This window comes from Nycticebus coucang, chromosome X, assembly GCF_027406575.1.
Source record: "Nycticebus coucang isolate mNycCou1 chromosome X, mNycCou1.pri, whole genome shotgun sequence".
NCBI classification, from domain to species: domain Eukaryota; kingdom Metazoa; phylum Chordata; class Mammalia; order Primates; family Lorisidae; genus Nycticebus; species Nycticebus coucang.
Window position 1 is genome coordinate 81,368,282 of NC_069804.1, and position 21,094 is coordinate 81,389,375.

Consider the following 21,094-nt stretch of genomic DNA (forward strand, 5'->3'; position numbering starts at 1 on the left):
GTTAATGCCTTGAATTCCCCACTGAAGAGGCATAGATTGGCTGACTGGATTAAAAAACACAAGCCAACCATTTGCTGTCTGCAAGAAACACACCTGGCTTCAAAAGACAAATTAAAACTTCGAGTCAAGGGTTGGAAGACAATTTTTCAGGCAAATGGAATTCAGAAGAGAAGAGGAGTTGCAATCATATTTTCAGATACATGTGGATTTAAAGCAACTAAATTCAAAAAAGACAAAGATGGTCACTTTATATTGGTCAAGGGAAAAATACAACAAAAAAGTTTCAATTCTAAATATTTATGCACCCAATTTAAATGCTCCCAGATTTTTGAAACAGAACTTACTCAGTCTGAGCAATATGATATCTGATAATACCATAATAACAGGGGACTTTTAACACTCCTCTCACAGAGCTGGACAGATCCTCTAAACAGAAATTAAACAAAGATATAAGTGATTTAAATGAGACCTTAGAACAACTGGGCTTGATAGATGCATATGGAACACTACATCCCAAAGATAAAGAATATGCATTCTTCTCATCACCCCATGGAACATTCTCCAAAATTGATCATACCCTAGTTCACAAAACAAACCTCAACAGAATAAAAAAAAAAAAAATGAAATGTTAGCTTGTATCTTCTTAGACCACAAAACACTGAAACTAGAACTCAACTCTAACAAAAACTTTCAACCCCACACAAAGGCATGGAAATTAAACAACCCTCTGTTGAATGAAAGATGGTAGCAGGAAGAAATAAAATAGGAAATCATTAACTTCCTTGAGCATAACAACAATGAAGACACAAGCTACCGAAACCTGTGGGATATTGCAAAAGCAGTTTTGAGAGGAAAATTTATCACTTTAGATGCCTATATTCGAAAAACAGAAAGAGAGCATATCAACAAACACACAAGCCATCTTATGGAATAGGAAAAAGAAGAACAATCTAAGCCTAAACCCAGTAGAAGAAAAGAAATATCCAAAATTAAATCAGAGATCAATGAAATTGAAAACAAAACAATCATTCAGAAAATTAATGAAACAAGGAGTTGGTTTTCTGAAAAAATAAATAAAATAAAAATCTCTAGTAACCTCGATCAGAAAATGATAAAGGGGAAATAACAACTGATCCCACAGAGATACAAGAGATCCTCTCTGAATGCTACAAGAAACTCTATGCCCAGAAATTTGACAATGTGAAGGAAATGGATCAATATTTGGAATCACAACCTCTCCCTAGACTTAGCCAGGAGAAATAGAGCCATAAAGAAATACAACAGACTGGCCTCAGTCCGGGTTGCGGCCCCTGCCGGTTACATAACTGGTTGGGCTCCGGGCGGCCTCGTTTTCCTGTTCCCTGCAACCCGAGGATGTGCTGAGCTCTACACGCCCTCAGCTGCCGCCGGCTCCCGCACCAAGGCAGAGCAAGATGGCAGCTGAGTAACAGCTTCTTTGCATCTGGGCACCGTGAGTCTGGGGAGATAGGACTCCAGGCATCTCTGGCTGGTAGTATCTGCCTATCATCACCCCTGAGAGGATACAGGGAGTCAGCGAGAGACTTCTGGACCCCAAGAGGAGGACTAAAACAGTGGAAAACCGGCAAGTGGTCGCGTGAGTTCAATCCGTCTAAAGCCGCCCGCAATTGTAAGTTCAGTAGCAGCGAGACCGCAAACCAGAAAGGCCTTACCTGTGAACTGTTTTGGTGTCTTTGGACTTGGCACTCAGCTGAACTGCCTTGGGGAGAGCCTGAGCGGGAGTGTGAACTTTGGCCTTTGTCTAGGGCCCCAGTCTGAGCCGCTGAGCCAGACGGAGCTAATAGCGTTTGGCTCTGGGTCACAGGCAGCCATTGCGAGCGATCTGCCCCGGCAAGCTCCGCCCTCAGGGTCGCAGAGCTAGAATTGGGTGGGAGCTGGTAACCCAGCGACCAAGTAGCCTAAGGGCAGGGTCTGAGCCGCCTTGCAGCCCTAACCCTCGGGGGCAGAGGGAGACCAGTTTTGACACACAGGGTAAGTGGATAGCCACTTCAGCAGTGATTCCAGTGACAAGCACTTCCCTGGGAAAGCTTCTGCTCAGCAAGTGAACAACTTCGAAGTGCCTTTTAAGTGGGCTGAAGAGAGACTTAGGGTGTCTACCTGCTGGGGTTTGAGAAACTAGCAGCCTCCAGTCGTATCAGAACTGTGATTAACATCTCATACCCCAGAAGACCACGTGTTGCCCAGACAATATTCAATAACATATACATACTGCTTTGTTTTTGGCTGTGTTTTTTTTTTGGGGGGGTTTGGTTGTTTTTTTTTTTTGTTTATTTTCATGTTGTTGATTGTTGTTTTGTTTTCTAAGTTCAACCTTTTCCATACAGATCCTTTTTCTTTCTCAATTTTTCTAGTTTAATTATAATTTCCCATTGCTGCCTATTTCAATAATTAGAACTTCATTTTTGTTAGTGTTTCTACCGCTATTATTTGGTTTTCCACCCAATTTTATCCCGTAAAGTTTTCTGTTTCATTGTTTTGATTTGATTTATAGCATTTTTGTCTTTCCTCTCTACTTGGTGGAGGTGGGGTACTGTGTCTGATCAGGTTAGCAAAGAGCTGCTGACCTCAAGGGAACCAACCAACTGGGCACCCCCAGAAGGTGGTTTTTTTTTTAAGGTTGTATCAAAGTACCCTACTGTACACCTATATTGCTCTGTCTCCCTCTTTCTGTGCCTCTCTTCTTTCTGTCAATATTCCTTTTACCCACACCCTCTCCTTTCTCTATTTTTCTTTTTTTTTTTCTTATCACTCGGTCCTCCTTTCTTTCATCCCTTTTTTGCTCTTCAACCTTCTCACCCGTCTGGTCCTGTAACCCTTAGTCCACAGGCACGAGAACTTCAACAGCAAGAGGAAGTGAAAGGAAAATTAGGGTAAGGAAACAGATAAAAGAAATCACTCATGAGGAAGAATCAGCAGAAAACTCCAGGCAACTTGAAGAACCAGTCCAGAACAGCCCCTCTAAAGGACCATGAGGTAGCTACTGCAGAGGATTCCACTTATAAGGAAATGTTAGGAATGACAGAAAGGGAATTTAGAATACGCATGTTGAAAACAATGAAAGAAATGATGGAAACAATGAAGGACACTGCTAATAAAGTGGAAAATAACCAAAAGGAAATTCAAAAACAGAATCAAATAAGAGATGAACGATACGAAGAATATAAAAAGGATATAGCAGACCTGAAGGAACTGAAACAGTCAATTAGGGAACTTAAAGATGCAATGGAAAGTATCAGCAACAGGTTAGACCATGCAGAAGAAAGAATTTCAGAGGTAGAAGACAAAGTTTTTGAGATAACTCAGATAGTAAAAGAGGCAGAAAAGAAGAGAGAGAAAGCAGAACGTTCCCTGTCAGAATTATGGGACTTTATGAAGCGTTCCAACATACGAGTTATAGGAATTCCAGAAGGGGAAGAAGAATGCCCCAGAGGAATGGAAGCCATACTAGAGAATATTATCAAAGAAAATTTCCCAAACATCACCAAAGATTCTGACACACTGCTTTCAGAGGGATATCGGACCCCAGGTCGCCTCAACTCCAACCGAGCTTCTCCAAGACACATTGTCATGAACCTGTCCAAAGTCAAGACAAAAGAAAAGATTCTGCAAGCTGCCAGGAGTAAGCGCCAGTTGACCTACAGGGGCAAATCCATCAGAGTGACAGCAGACTTCTCTAATGAAACTTTCCAGGCAAGAAGACAATGGTCATCTACCTTTAATCTACTTAAACAGAACAATTTCCAGCCCAGAATTCTGTACCCTGCTAAGCTAAGCTTCAAAATTGACGGAGAAATCAAATCATTTACGGATATACAAACATTGAGGAAATTCGCCACAACAAGACCAGCTCTACAGGAAATACTTCAACCCGTTCTGCACACTGACCACCACAATGGATCAGCAGCAAAGTAAGAACTCAGAAATTAAAGGACAGAACCTAACCTCCACACTGATTCAAAAGATAAAACTAAGCAATGGACTCTCACAAAATAAGACGAATAGAATACTACCACACTTATAAATTATCTCAATAAATGTTAATGACTTGAATTCCCCACTGAAGACACATAGATTGGCTGACTGGATTAAAAAACACAAGCCATCCATTTGCTGTCTGCAAGAAACACACCTGGCTTCAAAAGACAAATTAAAGCTCCGAGTCAAGGGTTGGAAGACAATTTTTCAGGCAAATGGAATTCAGAAGAAAAGAGGAGTTGCAATCTTATTTTCAGATACATGTGGATTTAAAGCAACTAAAGTCAAAAAAGACAAAGATGGTCACTTTATATTGGTCAAGGGAAAAATACAACAAGAAGACGTTTCAATTCTAAATATTTATGCACCCAATTTAAATGCTCCCAGATTCTTGAAACAGACCTTACTCAGTTTGAGCAATATGATATCTGATAATACCATAATAACAGGGGACCTTAACACTCTTCTTACAGAGCTGGACAGATCCTCTAAACAGAAATTAAACAAGGATATAAGAGATTTAAATGAGATCCTAGAACAACTGTGCTTGATAGACGCATATAGAACACTCCATCCCAAAGATAAAGAATATACATTCTTCTCATCACCCCATGGAACATTCTCCAAAATTGATCATATCCTGGGACACAAAACAAATATCAACAGAATCAAAAGAATTGAAATTTTACCTTGTATCTTCTCAGACCATAAGGCACTAAAGGTGGAACTCAACTCTAACAAAAATGCTCGACCCCACCCAAAGGCATGGAAATTAAACAATCTTCTGTTGAATAACAGATGGGTGCAGGAAGAAATAAAACAGGAAATCATTAACTTCCTTGAGCATAACAACAATGAAGACACAAGCTACCAAAACCTGTGGGATACTGCAAAAGCAGTTTTGAGAGGAAAATTCATCGCCTTAGATGCCTACATTTGAAAAACAGAAAGAGAGCACATCAACAATCTCACAAGAGATCTTATGGAATTGGAAAAAGGAGAACAATCTAAGCCTAAACTCAGTAGAAGAAAAGAAATATCCAAAATCAAATCAGAGATCAATGAAATTGAAAACAAAAGAATCATTCAGAAAATTAATGAAACAAGGAGTTGGTTTTTTGAAAAAATAAATAAAATAGACAAACCATTGGCCAGACTAACAAGGAATAGAAAAGTAAAATCTCTAGTAACCTCAATCAGGAATGGTAAAGGGGAAATAACAATTGATCCCACAGAGATACAAGAGATCATCTCTGAATACTACCAGAAACTCTATGCCCAGAAATTTGACAATGTGAAAGAAATGGATCAATATTTGGAATCACAACCTCTCCCTAGACTCAGCCAGGAAGAAATAGAGCTCCTGAACAGACCAATTTCAAGCACTGAGATCAAAGAAACGATAAAAAATCTTCCAACCAAAAAATGCCCTGGTCCAGATGGCTTCACTCCAGAATTCTATCAAACCTTCAAGGAAGAGCTTATTCCTGTACTGCAGAAATTATTCCAAAAAATTGAGGAAGAAGGAATCTTCCCCAACACATTCTATGAAGCAAACATCACCCTGATACCAAAACCAGGAAAAGACCCCCCAAAAAGGAGAATTTCAGACCAATCTCACTTACGAACTTAGATGCAAAAATTCTCAAAAAAATCCTAACCAATAGATTACAGCTTATCATCAAAAAAGTCATTCATCACGATCAAGTAGGCTTCTTCCCAGGGATGCAAGGCTGGTTTAACATACGCAAGTCTATAAATGTTATCCACCATATTAACAGAGGCAAAAATAAAGATCACATGATCCTCTCAATAGATGCAGAAAAAGCATTTGATAAAATCCAGCATCCTTTTCTAATTAGAACACTGAAGAGTACAGGCATAGGTGGCACATTTCTAAAACTGATTGAAGCTATCTATGACAAACCCACAGCCAAAATTTTACTGAATGGAGTAAAACTGAAAGCTTTTCCTCTTAGAACTGGAACCAGACAAGGTTGTCCTCTGTCACCTTTACTATTCAACATAGTGCTGGAAGTTCTAGCCAATACAATTAGGCAAGACAAGGAAATAAAGGGAATTCAAATGGGAGCAGAGGAGGTCAAACTCTCCCTCTTTTCTGACGACATGATCTTATACTTAGAGAACCCCAAAGACTCAACCACAAGACTCCTAGAAGTCATCAAAAAATACAGTAATGTTTCAGGATATAAAATCAATGTCCACAAGTCAGTAGCCTTTGTAAACACCAATAACAGTCAAGATGAGAAGCTAATTAAGGACACAACTCCCTTCATCATAGTTTTAAAGAACATGAAATACCTAGGAATATACCTAACGAAGGAGGTGAAGGTCCTCTACAAAGAAAACTATGAAATCCTCAGAAAGGAAATAGCAGAAGATATTAACAAATGGAAGAACATACCATGCCCATGGATGGGAAGAATCAACATTGTTAAAATGTCTATACTTCCCAAAGCAATCTACTTATTTAGTGCCATTCCTATCAAAATACCAACATCGTACTTTCAAGATTTGGAAAAAATGGTTCTGCGTTTTGTATGGAACCGGAAAAAAACCCGTATAGCTAAGGCAGTTCTCTGTAACAAAAATAAAGCTGGTGGCATCAGCATACCAGATTTTAGTCTGTAATACAAAGCCATAGTGCTCAAGACAGCATGGTACTGGCACAAAAACAGAGACATAGACAGTTGGAATCGAATTGAAAACCAAGAAATGAAACTAACATTTTACAACCACCTAATCTTCGATAAACCAAACAAGAACATACCTTGGGGGAAAGACTCCCTATTCAATAAATGGTGTTGGGAGAACTGGATGTCTACATGTAAAAGACTGAAACTGGACCCACACCTTTCCCCACTCACAAAAATTGATTCAAGCTGGATAGAGGACTTAAATTTAAGGCATGAAACAATAAAAATCCTCCAAGAAAGCATAGGAAAAACACTGGAAGATATTGGCCTGGGGAAAGACTTCATGAAGAAGACTGCCATGGCAATTGCAACAACAACAAAAATAAACAAATGGGACTTCATTAAACTGAAAAGCTTCTGTACAGCTAAGGAGACAATAACCAAAGCAAAGAGACAGCCTACACAATGGGAAAGGATATTTGCATATTTTCAATCAGACAAAAGCTTGATAACTAGGATCTACAGAGAACTCAAATTAATCCACATGAAAAAAGCCAAGAAGCCAATATATCAATGGGCAAGAGACATGAATAGAAATTTCTCTAACGACGACAGACGAATGGCTAACAAACACATGAAAAAATGTTCATCATCTCTATATATTAGAGAAATGCAAATCAAAACCACCCAGAGATATCATCTAACCCCAGTGAGAATGGCCCACATCACAAAATCTCAAAACTGCAGATGCTTGCATCGATGTGGAGAGAAGGGAACACTTTTACACTGCTGGTGGGACTGCAAACTAGTACAACCTTTCTGGAAGGAAGTATGGAGAAACCTCAAAGCACTCAAGCTAGACCTCCCATTTGATCCTGCAATCCCATTACTGGGCATCTACCCAGAAGGAAAAAAAATCCTTTTATCATAAGGACACTTGTACTAGACTGTTTATTGCAGCTCAATTTACAATCGCCAAAATGTGGAAACAGCCTAAATGCCCACCAACCCAGGAATGGAGTAACAAGCTGTGGTATATGTATACAATGGAATACTATTCAGCCAGTAAAAAAAATGGAGACTTTACATCCTCCGTATTAACCTGGATGGACGTGGAAGACATTCTTAGTAAAGCATCACAAGAATGGAGAAGCATGAATCCTATGTACTCAATTTTGATATGAGGACAATTAATGACAATTATGGTTATGGGGGGGGAACAGAAACAGGGAAGGAGGGAGGGGGGTGGGGCCTTGGTGTGTGTCACACTTTATACGGGAAAGACACGATTGCAGGAGGGACTTTACCTAACAATTGTAATCAGTGTAACCTGGCTTATTGTACCCTCAATGAATCCCCAACAATAAAAAAAAAAAAAAAGAAATACAACAGACCAATTTCAAGCAATGAGATTAAAGAAAAAATAAAAAAGCTTCCAACAACAACAACAACAACAAAATGCCCTGGACCAGATGGCTTCACACCAGAATTCTATGAAACCTTCAAGGAAGAGCTTATTCCTGTACTGCAGAAATTATTCCAAAAAATTGAGGAAGAAGGAATCTTCCCCCAACATGCTCTACAAAGCAAACATCACCCTGATACCAAAACCAGGAAAAGACCCAACTAAAAAGGAGAATTTCAGACCAATTTCACTCGTCAATATAGATGCAAAAATTCTCAACAAAATCCTAGCCAATAGATTACAGCTTATCATCAAAAAAGTCATACATCATCATCAAGTAGGTTTCATCCAAGGGATGCAAGACTGGTTTAACATATGCAAGTCCATAAACGGTATCCACCATATTAACAGAGGCAAAAACAAAGACCATATGATCCTCTCAATAGATGCAGAAAAAGCATTCGATAAAATCCAGCATCGTTTTCTAACTAGAACACTGAAGAGTATAAGGATAGGTGGCACATTTCTGAAACTGATTGAAGTTATCTATGACAAACCCACAGCTAATATTTTACTAAATGGAGGAAAACTGAAAGCTTTTCCTCTTAGAACAGGAACCAGACAAGGTTGTCCTCTGTCACCTGTACTATTCAACATAGTGCTGGAAGTTCTAGCCAATACAATTAGACAAGATAAGGAAATAAAAGGAATCCAAATGGGAGCAGAGGAGGTCAAACTCTCCCTCTTTGCTGATGACATAATCTTATACTTAGAGAATCCCAAAGACTCAACCACAAGACTCCTGGAAGTCATCAAAAAATGCAGTAATATCTCAGGATATAAAATCAATGTCCACAAGTCAGTAGCCTTTGTATACACCAATAACAGTCAAGATGAGAAGCTAATTAAGGACACAACTCCCTTCACCATAGTTTCAAAGAAAATGAAATATCTAGGAATATACCTAACAAAAGAGGTGAAGGAACTCTATAAAGAAAATTATGAAATCCTCAGAAAGGAAATAGCAGAGGATTTTAACAAATGGAAGAACACACCGTGCTCATGGATGGGCAGAATCAATATTGTTAAAATGTCTATACTTCACAAAGCTATCTACTTATTCAATGCCATTCCTATTAAAATACCGACATCGTACTTTCAAGATTTGGAAAAAATGATTCTGCGTTTTGTATGAAACCAGAAAAAAACCCAGTATAGCTAAGGCAGTTCTTTTTTTTTTTTTTTGTAGAGACAGAGTCTCACTGTACTGCCCTCGGGTAGAGTGCCGTGGCATCACACGGCTCACAGCAACCTCTAACTCTTGGGCTTACGCGATTCTCCTGCCTCAGCCTCCCGAGCAGCTGAGACTACAGGCGCCCGCCACAACGCCCAGCTATTTTTTGGTTGCAGTTTGGCCGGGGCTGGGTTTGAACCCGCCACCCTCGGCATATGGGGCCGGCGCCGTACTCACTGAGCCACAGGCGCCGCCCAGCTAAGGCAGTTCTTAGTAATAAAAATAAAGCTGGGGGCATCACCATACCACATTTTAGGCTGTACTACAAATCCATAGGGGTCAAGACAGCATGGTACTGGCACAAAAATAGAGACATAGACACTTGGAATCGAATAGAAAACAGGAAATGAAACTAATATCTTACAACCACCTAATCTTTGATAAACCATACAAGAACATACCTTGGAGGAAAGATTCCCTATTCAATAAATAGTGTTGGGAGAACTGGATATCCACATGTAAAAGATTGAAACTGGACGCACACCTCTCTCCACTCACAAAAATTGATTCAAGATGGATAAAGGACTTAAATTTAAGGAATAAAACAATAAAATTCTTCAAAGAAAGCATAGAAAAAACACTGGAAGATATTGGCCTGGGGAAGACTGCCATGGCAATTGCAACAACAAAAAAAATAAACAAGTGGGACTTAATTAAACTGAAAAGCTTCTGTACAGCTAAGGATACGACAACCAAAGCAAATAGACAACCTACACAATGGGAAAGGATATTTGCATATTTTCAATAAGACAAAAGCTTGATAACTAGGATCTATAGAGAACTCAAATTAATCCACATGAAAAAAGCCAACAATCCCATATATCAAGGGGCAAGAGACATGAATAGAACCTTCTCTAAAGAAGACGGACAAATTGCTAACAAATATGAAAAAATGCTCATCATCCCTATCTATTAGATAAATGCAAATCAAAGCTACCCTGAGATACCATCTAACCCCAGCGAGAATGGCCCACATCACAAAATCTCAAAACTGCAGATGCTGGTGTGGATGTGGAGAGAAGGGAACACTTTTACACTGCTGGTGGGACTGCAAACTAATACAACCTTTTTGGAAGAATGTATGGAGAAACCTCAAAGCACTCAAGCTAGACCTCCCATTTGATCCTGCAATCCCATTACTGGGCATCTACCCAGAAGGAAAAAAATCCTTTTATCATAAGGACACTTGCACTGGACTGTTTATTGCAGCTCAATTTACAATCACCAAAATGTGGAAACAGCCTAAATGCCCACCAATACAGGAATGGATTAACAAGCTGTGGTATATGTACACCGTTGAATACTATTCAGTCATTAAAAAAAATGGAGACTTTACATCCTTTGTATTAAATTGGATGGAAGTGGAAGACATTATTCTTAGTAAAGCATCACAAGAATGGAGAAGCATGAATCCTATGTGTTCAATTTTGATATGAGGACAATTAATGACAATTAAGGTCACAGTGGGAGTGGGGGAAGGAGAGAGCAGAGAGAGAAAAATTGAGAGAGGAATAGAGAAAGGATGAACAGAGAGAGGGAAGGAGGAAGGGGGGTGGGTCCTTGGTGTGTGCCACACCTTTTGGGGGCAAGACACGATTGCAAGAGGGACTTTGCCTAACAAATGAAATCAGTGTATCCTGGTTTATTGCACCCTCAATGAATCTCTAACAATAAAAAAAATTAAAAGCAGTTTAAAAAAAATTCACATACTCCAATAAAATGAACATCAACAATACATAAGGAAAAAAGTTATTAGTAGAATGAAAGTACAGACTATTTAAGTACTATAAACAACCAGCATGATATTATTAAAACACTGATTAAATAGACTTACTCTAGACAGGTGTGCCCAACCTTTCTTCTTGTCTGGCTAGTACAAATTGGAAGAATAAGAGTTGCCTTCGACCACACATTAAATACACAAACACTAACAAAAAATGATGAACAAAAACAAAGTCTGTGCATACTTTTCATGATTTCTGACATGACAGATAAGCAAAACAGGCCTCAAATAATCTTCCTGTGGCCTGCAGGGCACAGGTTGAACATCCTGCAAGTCTAGAAGTCATAGTAAAGGGTAAAATTAAATAAAACTACCTTAAAAATGCTTTTATTTCCAAATCAGAAAAAGGCATTGATGAGTGATAGAGAAAAGGACCTAGAACAATACAAAATACCAGACAGACAGGTGAGGATGGAAATCGGATTATTTTTTTGAGACAGAGTTTCAAACTGTCACCTTGGTTAGAGTGCCGAGGTGTGATAGTTCATAGCAACCTTCAGCTTGGGCTCCAGCAATCCTCTTGCCTCAGTTTTTTTCTATTTTTTTTTTCTTTTTTAGTAGAGATGGGGTCTTGCTTTTTCTCAGGCTGGTCTCAAACTCGTGAGCTCAAGAAATCCACCCGCCTTGGCCTCCCAGAGTGCTAGGATTACAGTTGTGAGCCACTGCTCCCGGCCAGAAATCAATATTTAGAAATAAGAAAGTAACAAAAATTTCAGGCTGTCAATCTTCTAAATTATCATCCTAATGATTATAGTTCCCTTTCATACCTATAGGTAGTAAATGTGCAGAATAAAGCATGATGTAGCTGGGTTGGTTAAATCTCTCTTTTTTTTTCTTTCCTTTTTTTTTTAAATAAGAGACAAGAGTTTCACTCTGCTCTCTAGTCTGGGGTGCAGCGGTATGATCATACCTCAATATAATTTCAAACTCCTGGGCTTAGGTGATCCTCTAACCTTAGCCTCTCTAGTAGCTAGGACTATAGGTATATACCACCATGCCCAGCTAATTTGTTTTACTTTTTTGTAGAGATGGAGTCTCACTACATTGCCCAGGCTGGTCTTGAACTCCTGGCTTCAAGGGATCCTCCTACCTTGGCCTCCCAAAGCGCTAGGATTATAGGTGTTAGTCAGCACACCCAACTGGTAGGTTAAATCTTAATATAAATTAATCTAGATGGGAACATGTACTTCAAGTTCTGTATATGTAATGAAATTTTAAGTAATACTCTGACTATAAACAATTATAAAATGTTTAACCAATCACTTTCAACCAAGACAAGAATGGTTTATACTAATAACCTCAGTTTAACTCTTCAATATTGTAGCTTTCACCTTTCAAATAGAAAAATGTCCAGATTATTTAAATTACCTGGGGAAAAATTATAAAGTGAACACATTTTTAAAAAGCATAAGGCTTGTCTTATTCCATCCCATTCTTGCACTTGCATAAATATAAATGTCAAAGAGTATTTGATGAGTGTATTTGAGTTAACTTGAAATTAAGCTTATTGCATTGGCTAATTCTCCTCCTAAATGGTTTTTGATTCCTTCAAAAAAAAAAAAAACAAACAAACAAAATGACAGCTGGGTGCAGTAGCACATACCTGTAGTCTCAGCTTCTCTGGAGGCTGAGGCAGGAGGATTGCTTAAATCTAGGACTTTTGGGCTATAGAGCACTATATTGATCATGTGTCCACACAAAGTTAGGCATCAACATGGTGACCTTCTGCGGGGATTACCAGGTTGTCTAAAGGTGGGGTGAACTAGCCCAGGTCAGAAATGGAGCATGTTGAAACTACTGATCCTGTGCTGATCAGTAGTGGGATTGTGCCTGTGAATAGCCCCTGAACTCCAGCCTGGGCAATGTAATGAGACCCTTTCTCTTAAAAAAAATAAAAAACAAAGATTAGATTAAATAAACCAAATAGTGGCACATGGTGGAACATAGCTATAGATCTAGCTACTCTGGAGGCAGAGGCAGCCAGATCACTTGAGCCCAGGAGTTTGAGGTTGTAGGGTCCTATGATTCCACCTGTGAAAAGCCACTGTACTCCAGCCAGGCCAACATAGTGAGATCCTGTCTCTAATAAATAACCCCCCCATATCTTTTTTATCTCTCTCCTTCTGGAGGTATCTTAATTCTGTAAGCTACCATAATTCTATTTTGAAAGTAGGAGGAACAGATTTGAGCTTTTCATAAAAGGTGACTCTAGGAGAGACCTCAAGTTAGAGATCTTGAAACCATATGCTTTTTTAGAGTTTTATAATACAGAAATGGGTCAACTGTTTCTTTGTATAATGCAACAACTCCATCAATTCTCATCTGTAGGAAAAAGTAAAAGACTATAATATCATGTTTAGTGAGTCCCAGAAACTCCCAGGAAGATTTAGGTGCTTATTTCTCCTCTGTTTTTCCATAATACTTTTTGTATAACTTGTTAAATAAAAACTTATTCAATGACACTTGTTAAAGCATGGTAAGGAAGACTTTATTCAGGACCATTATGATGGGTATAGGGACCACTGCTATTGGGGTCTTGCAGTGGAGGAGAGAGATTGAGTTTAACTCTCAATATAATATGGCCAAGTAGGAATTTATTGCCATGGGCCAGTGTGAGGGATCAGTGGAAAGAAAATTAGTAAGAGGAAATGTTTGGTAAGAGGGATTCTTGCTAAACCAACCAACCTCAACATGTCTGTTGAAGACAGACATGACCTGGGGTGTGGTGGAGAATTTGGAACCTGATCAGGTATTGAGGATGGTCAGGAATCAAGGATAATCAGATACTGAAATAAAGGGTTTTGGCTAAAATGACTTAGTGAGATTCTTTTGCTAAAAAGGAATTTTAAAAGGAAGTATGCAGATGGGCCTAGGAGAAGATTCAGAAGCCTAACTAAAGTTTGGCCAAGAAATAACTCTGTCATGGCAATAAGAGTCAAATTTGGAGACAGGACCTGAAAACAAATTTAAAAAATGGGGTCCTCACCTAATATGTTTTTTCTAGTACCTATTCTTTTTTTTTAATTATTATTAAATCATAGCTGTGTACATTAATGCGATTATGGGGCACCATACACTGGTTTTATAGACCATTTGACATATTTTCATCACACTAGTTAACATAGCCTTCCTGGCATTTTCTTAATTATTGTGTTAAGACATTTATATTCTACATTTACTAAGTTTCACATGTACCCTTGTAAGATGCAGCTCTAGTACCTATTCTTAAAAGTAAGATGTCTAAGTCCAGTTTTATAAAGAAAATTAATTCTAAAATTGCATGGCAGTCGTAACAACAGCAACTCAGAATTTCAATTTCTTGCTATCATATGCAAATTACTTTCCTTCTAAAATAATTATCAAAGTAGTTTGGTACAGAAACATGTTATCTATTTAAAAAGTGATTGTTACAAAGGACACTCAAACAAGCTACTTCATGGTTTGTTACTTTACTTGTAAAAAGGCCATAAGCTCTTGGATGTTATATAGAACTAAAGGCAAGCTAAACTATGTTAAAGGATCTCTAGTTATTTCACCTGGATTTCAGCTGAGATAGACAGTCTATGAAATTCCACCTGAAAAATAAACGGCTCATATTAAACTCAGGATATGAAATAATTGATCCCAATAAAGTCTGATTCCAAAAGAATATTTATAAACATGGCAATATCCCAGCTAATCTCCCAAGTTGTATCTTACCTGCTTTATCTCACTTTTCAACTGCATGATCCCAGTTCGTTCTGTTTTGGTTGCTCCAGTGGCACCAATCTCATGGATAGAAATAGCAGGACTGACATTTGAATCAATAGGATGAACTACATAGCATGAAAGATTAAAGAGAAAGAGAGGATAATTTCTCTACTGTGGTAAAAAGACTCAGATGTATGTCTTTATTTTTAACTTCATTTAGAAGCTAACTATAACCTAACCTTGCTATTTTTAAAAGGTGGCCCACAGACCAGCACCATCAACACTACCAAGGAGTTAGTGTTAGTACAATCTCAGGTCCCACTCCAGACTTACTCAATCATAACCTGCAGTTTAGCAAGATCCCTACCTTGAGGAGTACTGCTTTAAAACTGTCTTTTACCACTATAAGGTCTGGCATCCATTTATCTGACCTTATATTGTTATCCTAAGCATGCAAGTTGAGCGTGAGAGATAACCCCTTTTCATTTGATCTGCTACTTTAGGTATGCAACACAAAATACTGCCAAAATCACAAGTGCAGGTGGAAGATTAATTTGTGAAGGACTCCTACTCATATTTTAAGTAAAAGTTGAAAAGATACATTAGATATACTATAAGCAGCTACACATATATATCACTGTAAGTGGCACTGAAATATTGGTAATTAGAATATAAGAAAGTTTCAGATGATAGGGGTTGCTAGTTGTCCTAAAGTAGAGACATAACATAATGTAAGGTAATGAATAAAAAAATTAAAAACAAAACATCATAGTAAGCAATCCACTTAGTTCATTTATCATTGAAAGAAATAAAAAGATGAGATTCATAGTATTTTTCTAAACTTATGTCAGAAGACAGCTTTAATTTTAACTGTTTTACATATGGGAGTTTTATTTATTTGTGCAAGAAGATTCCTCTGATAGAAGTTAAAACATTTTAAAATGAATAAGGCACTTAACCAAACAGTCTGAAATGGAAATGCAGTTATTCAATCTTACCACTTCGTTCCACTCCAAACTCCTTGCCACTGAGAATGTGATGCAGGAGATTCTTCATGGCTGAAGGACTGAGATTCATCAGGCCCTCTGTGGCTTCCTCAGCTAGTCATCAGAAATATTAGAACAGAATGACTTCTGATCTGCTTTCCATTCCCTCCCTATTTTTTTCTATGTCCTTTCTTGCTTAGAATGATAGAATTATAAATTGTTATTATAGAATTATAAATTGTTAGCATATACTGCTTAGGTATTCATACTGCAATGAATTCTTATTTAAGGACTATTCAGTTTGTGGATTAGCCAGGTCATTAATTTATTTTTCACCACTCCTTCACATCATTTGGGTACTTAATAGAATCTTTGTTTGAAAGTAGGAAGAATAAAAGAACAATGGAGTTAGATGCTACTCAGAGAAAGGCAATGAATGTATGTATGCACGTGGACTCAAATAATTAAAACTTCTAAGTCTGGAAATATAGAGACTTAGAATAGAAATGAATCCAGGAAATTGTGAAGAATATGAGAGGATACTGTGAACTTGTTCATCAACATTAGACACTTATTAAGAATTTATACATGTAAATAGAGGAAGATAGTGGACTAGAGACAGCTTCTTTGCAGTTGTGCATAGTGAGATCAGGGAGAAGGGACTCCAGGCAACTCTGGCTGGTGGTCTCTTACCAGATACATGCCTTTAGGGGTACAAAAAAGCAGCAGGAGACTTCAGGGCCCTAAGAGGAGGTTGGAAGCAGAGGAGAAGTGGCACAAGGGTGAGTACTTGCATGATGGCAGAGGCCAGTTTATGTGGTGGTGGCAGTGGCAGCACCAGTTTACTGACAGAAGTCCTGCCCTTCCAGGGTAGTTACTTTGGGAGATCTTGGGTGAGTGAGCAAGCGAGTGATTTTGAACAGTGCCCAGGGGCAGGACTGAGCCATTGGGCAGAGCAGAGCTCTCGTTGTTTGGGTGTGGCACAGCCATTGTGGGAAAGCTGCTTTGCAGTATTAGCTCATTGGGTCCTAGTGCGAGGCCAGTACTGGCATGCCTGATAAGCAGGGCAGCCTCTCCTTAGGAGATCTGAGTGACAGATGCTTTCCGGGGAAAGCCATTGCATGGCTAAGGGACATGGTTTAGAAAGGTCGAGATGTGTTTCTTAAGCAGGCTGAGAGCTTTAGGCTCCCAACCCTGTGGGGATTGAGGGCAAAGAAGTCAGGAAGACAGGACAAGGTCTTCTTGGAAAGACACAGGCATCCAGCCTCCATCTTATACAGCTGTATCAGCATTGTGATTAGCATCTAATACCCCAGAAGATAACCTGTTGCCCAGGTAATATATGGCAAGATGTATATATATATATATTCCTTTTTGTAAAAATATTTTCCTTAATTTATTTCCCCATAGATTTTTCTTTTCCTTTTTTTCTCCTGTAATTATAACTTTTCATTCTTTCCTTCTTCAATAATGAGGGTTCCACTGTTGCTAGTTTTCTTGCTCCTGTTATACTCCCCCCACCCATTTTACCCTTAAGGTTTTTTGTTTGCTTGTTTTGTTTTTATTTATAGTATTTCTGTTTTTCTTCTGATTTCCTGGAGCTGGGGTCTTGTGTCTGCTCAGGCTGGCAAAGAGGTCCTTACAGGGGATCCACCTAAACCAGCCCACTAGAGGCTGGGATTTGTGTGTATGGGTCAAAGTACTCTACTGTACACCACTATTAGTCTTGTCTATCTCTTTCTTTTCTTTTTCTTTTTAGTTTTTTTTTTTTTTTTTTGAGACAGAGTCTCACTATGTCACCCTTCCTAGAGTGCCGTGGAATCACAGCTGGCAGCAACCTCAAACTCTTGGGCTTAAGCAATTGTCTTGCCTGAGCCTCCCAGGTTAGAGACAGAAAACAAAGAGAGAGAAAGCATAATGTTCATTGAGATAATTATAGAACTTTATGAAGCATTCAAACATACAAACTATAGGTATCCCAGAAGGGGAAGAAGAAAGCCCCAGAGGAATGAAAGCTCTACTAGAGGACATCATAAATAAAAATTTCCCAAGAATCACCAAAGATTCTGACACAATTCTTTCAGAGGGATATAGAACCCCAGGTCATCTCAACTCAAACAGAGCTTCTGCAAGATACATTGTCATGAATCTGTCCAAAGTCAAGATAAAAGAGAAGGTTCTGCAAGCAGCCAGGAGTAAGCACCAATTGATCTACAGGGGCAAATCCATCAAGGTGATGGCAGACTTCTCAAAAGAAACTTTTCAAGTCAGAAGAGAACAGTCATCTACCTTTAATGTACTTAAAATTATTTTTAGCCCAGAATTCTATATCCTGCCAAGCTAAGCTTTAAAATAGATGGAGAAATCAAACCGTTTACAGATATGCAAACACTGAGAAAGTTTGTCACAATAAAACCATCTCTATATGAAATACTTATACCTATTCTCCACAATGACAATAACAATGGAATACCAGCAAACTAACCACCCAGAAACTAAAGGACAAAACCCAGCTTCCACAATGATGCAAAAGATAATACTAAACAATGGCTTTCACAAAATAGGATGACTAGAACACCACACTTATCAATTCTCTCTATAAATGTTAATGACTTGAATTCCCCATTGAAGAGGCATAGGCTGGCTGATTGGATAATAAAGCATGAGAGAGGTGGAGCAAGGTGGAAGAGTATAGATAGTGTATTTGCAACTGGGCATGGGGAGATTGGAGAGAGAAGACTCCAGGCCCTTCTGGCTTGTGGGCTCTACCCAGAAACATACCTTCAGGGGCACAGGGAGGCACTGAGAGTTGGCAGGACCCCAGGATGAGGAGAAAAGCAGCAGAGAAATGGCAAGTGGATGTGATCGGTCTGAGGCTGGCCATAATGGTTGTGGTGGCTGCAGGGGTTGCTGCTATAGCAGTGGCAAGAGATTGCAGACAGGGAAGGCCTACCCTGTGGGGTTTTTGGATTTTTCTGGACTAAAGCACTAGGTTGAGTTACCTTCAAAGAACTTGGATGAGTGAGAAAGTGCCTTTGAACAGTGCCCAGAAGGGGGAGGGGACTGAGCCAGGGCAGAATGGAACCTTCACTGTTTGGCTGCAGGCCAGGTACAGCCACTGTAGGAAAAATGTCCTTCAGGCTTGGACCTCAGGGTCCCAGAGCAAGGCCCATGCTAGGAGACCTTGTGTGAAGGAGCAAGTGACTTTGAACAGTTTCCAGAGGCCGAGACTGAGACACCAGAGAAGAGCAGAGCTTTAAGTAATCAAATATCTGAATTGTAGGGATTCTTGAAGGAGAACAAAGCATCTCCTAGACACCTCGTAATTAATTTTGCCAATGTTAATATGAAGAAGAAACTTCTTCAAGTAGTCAGGCATAAGAAAAGTATTACTTACAAAGGTAAAAGTAAAAGGGTGACTGCAGATCTTTCAGCTGAACCTTTTCAAGCCAGAAAAGGATGGTCCTCAACTTTCAATTTTTTTTTTTTTCTTTTTTGCAGTTTTTGGCCGGGGCTGGGTTTGAACCCACCACCTCCGGCATATGGGGCTGGCACCCTACCCCTTTGAGCCACAGGCACCGCCCAACCTTCAATTTTCTTAAACAAAACAATTTACAGCTTAGGATCATATATCCTGTGTAGGATACTGAACACCAGGCTTATAGAAGCAGCCACCAGTTCTTGAAGAAGGCACTGGGAGTGAGACAATCTCCTAGCCAGCATGGAGATATTTTGCAGCCCAGAGACAAGCCCTCAAACAGCTGCATGCCCTAATGAGATAAGATTGGCAGCTTGTTAGCAAGCAAGTGTTATACTTTGTAACATTCGTAGGGCAAAAAGATGAGAGTCCAGCCCTAGTGGAAAGAGCACTTAGCAACCATTAAGCATGTGATCCTAGCAACTGGGCCCCCACAAGAGAGGTTTCTCGGGGCTCTCGGAGAACAGACAGGGAGCCCACCTCTTGCAGGCATGTACCTTCAATCAATGTCCTGGCTGTTTTTTTTTTATTATTAAATCATAAAAACATAGATGATGTATACATTAATTCATTTATGGGGTAAAATGTACTGATTTCATATAGAATTAGGAATGCTTACATCACACTGGTTAATATATACCTCATCTCATTTACCTAGTTATTGTGTTAAGACATTTATACTCTATACTAATAGATCCAACATGTACCTTTGCATTATGCACCATAGGTGTGATCCCACCATTCACCCTCCCTCGATCTGACCACCCCCACTCCCCACCCAATCTCCCTCCTTCATCTTGGGCCATAGTTGTGATCCATTCTTCATATGAAAGTGTGAGTGATTGTAAATTGGTTTCATAACAGTACTGAGTACATTGGATATTTTTCTTCTATTCTTTTTATTTTCTTCTTTTCTTGAGATACTTTACTAAGTAGGATATGTTTTACCTCCATCCATGTAAATGTAAAAGAGTTAAAGTCTCCATCTTTTCTTAAGGCTGCATAATATTCCATGGTATACATATACCACAATTTATTAATCCATTCATGGGTTGATGGGCACTTGGGCTTCTTCCATGACTAGGCTATTATGAATCGAGATCCAATGAACAATCTGGTGCAAATATCTTTGTTGCCAAGTGATTTTTGTTCTTCTGTATATACAACTAGTAGAGGAATTGCAGGATCAAATGGCAGGTCTACTTTTACATCCCTGAGTATTCTCCATATTTCTTTCCAAAAAGGACGAATTAGCTTGCACACCCACCAGCAATGCAAAAATGTTCCCTTTTCTCCACATCCATGCCAACATCTGTAGTTTTTGGATTTTGTTATGTGAGCCACTCTTACTGGAGTTAGATGATAACTCAAAGTGGTTTTGATCTGCATTTCTCTGATGATTAAAGATGATGAGTGTTTTTTCATGTGTTTGTAGGCCATGTGCCTGTCTTCTTCAGAGAAGCTTCTGTTCAAGTCCCTTGCCCACAATAAAATGAAATTACTTGTTTTTTTCTTATTAGTAAGTTTGAGTTCTCTGTGGATTCTGGTTATCAAACCTTTGTCAGAAGTATAACCTGCAAATATGCTCTCCCATTCTGAGGGCTGTCTGCTTACTTTACTTACTGTGTTCTTGGCTGTGCAGAAGCTTTTTAGTTTGACCAGTTCCCAGTAATAAATTTTTGGTGTTGCTTCAATTGCCTGGGGGGAGGTCCTCTCCATCAAGTATTCTCTCAGGTCAATTTCTTCAAGTGTTTCTCCTGCACTCTTTCCAAGAATCTTTATAGTTT

The 21,094-nt window shown here is 39.0% G+C and overlaps 1 protein-coding gene across 2 annotated transcripts in view; it reads right to left on the reverse strand.

Moving 5' to 3' along the window:
* Nucleotides 1-21,094, reverse strand: part of PHKA1 (phosphorylase kinase regulatory subunit alpha 1) — a 397,078-nt gene that overhangs the window by 48,650 nt on the left and 327,334 nt on the right. For both annotated transcript variants that reach the window (XM_053580169.1, XM_053580168.1), the window contains 3 exons: nt 15,842-15,943; nt 14,853-14,968; nt 14,690-14,728 (listed from right to left, as the gene is read on the reverse strand). In XM_053580169.1, coding sequence (XP_053436144.1) covers nt 14,690-14,728; nt 14,853-14,968; nt 15,842-15,943 — 257 coding nt within the window. The remainder of the gene's footprint in view (nt 1-14,689; nt 14,729-14,852; nt 14,969-15,841; nt 15,944-21,094) is intronic.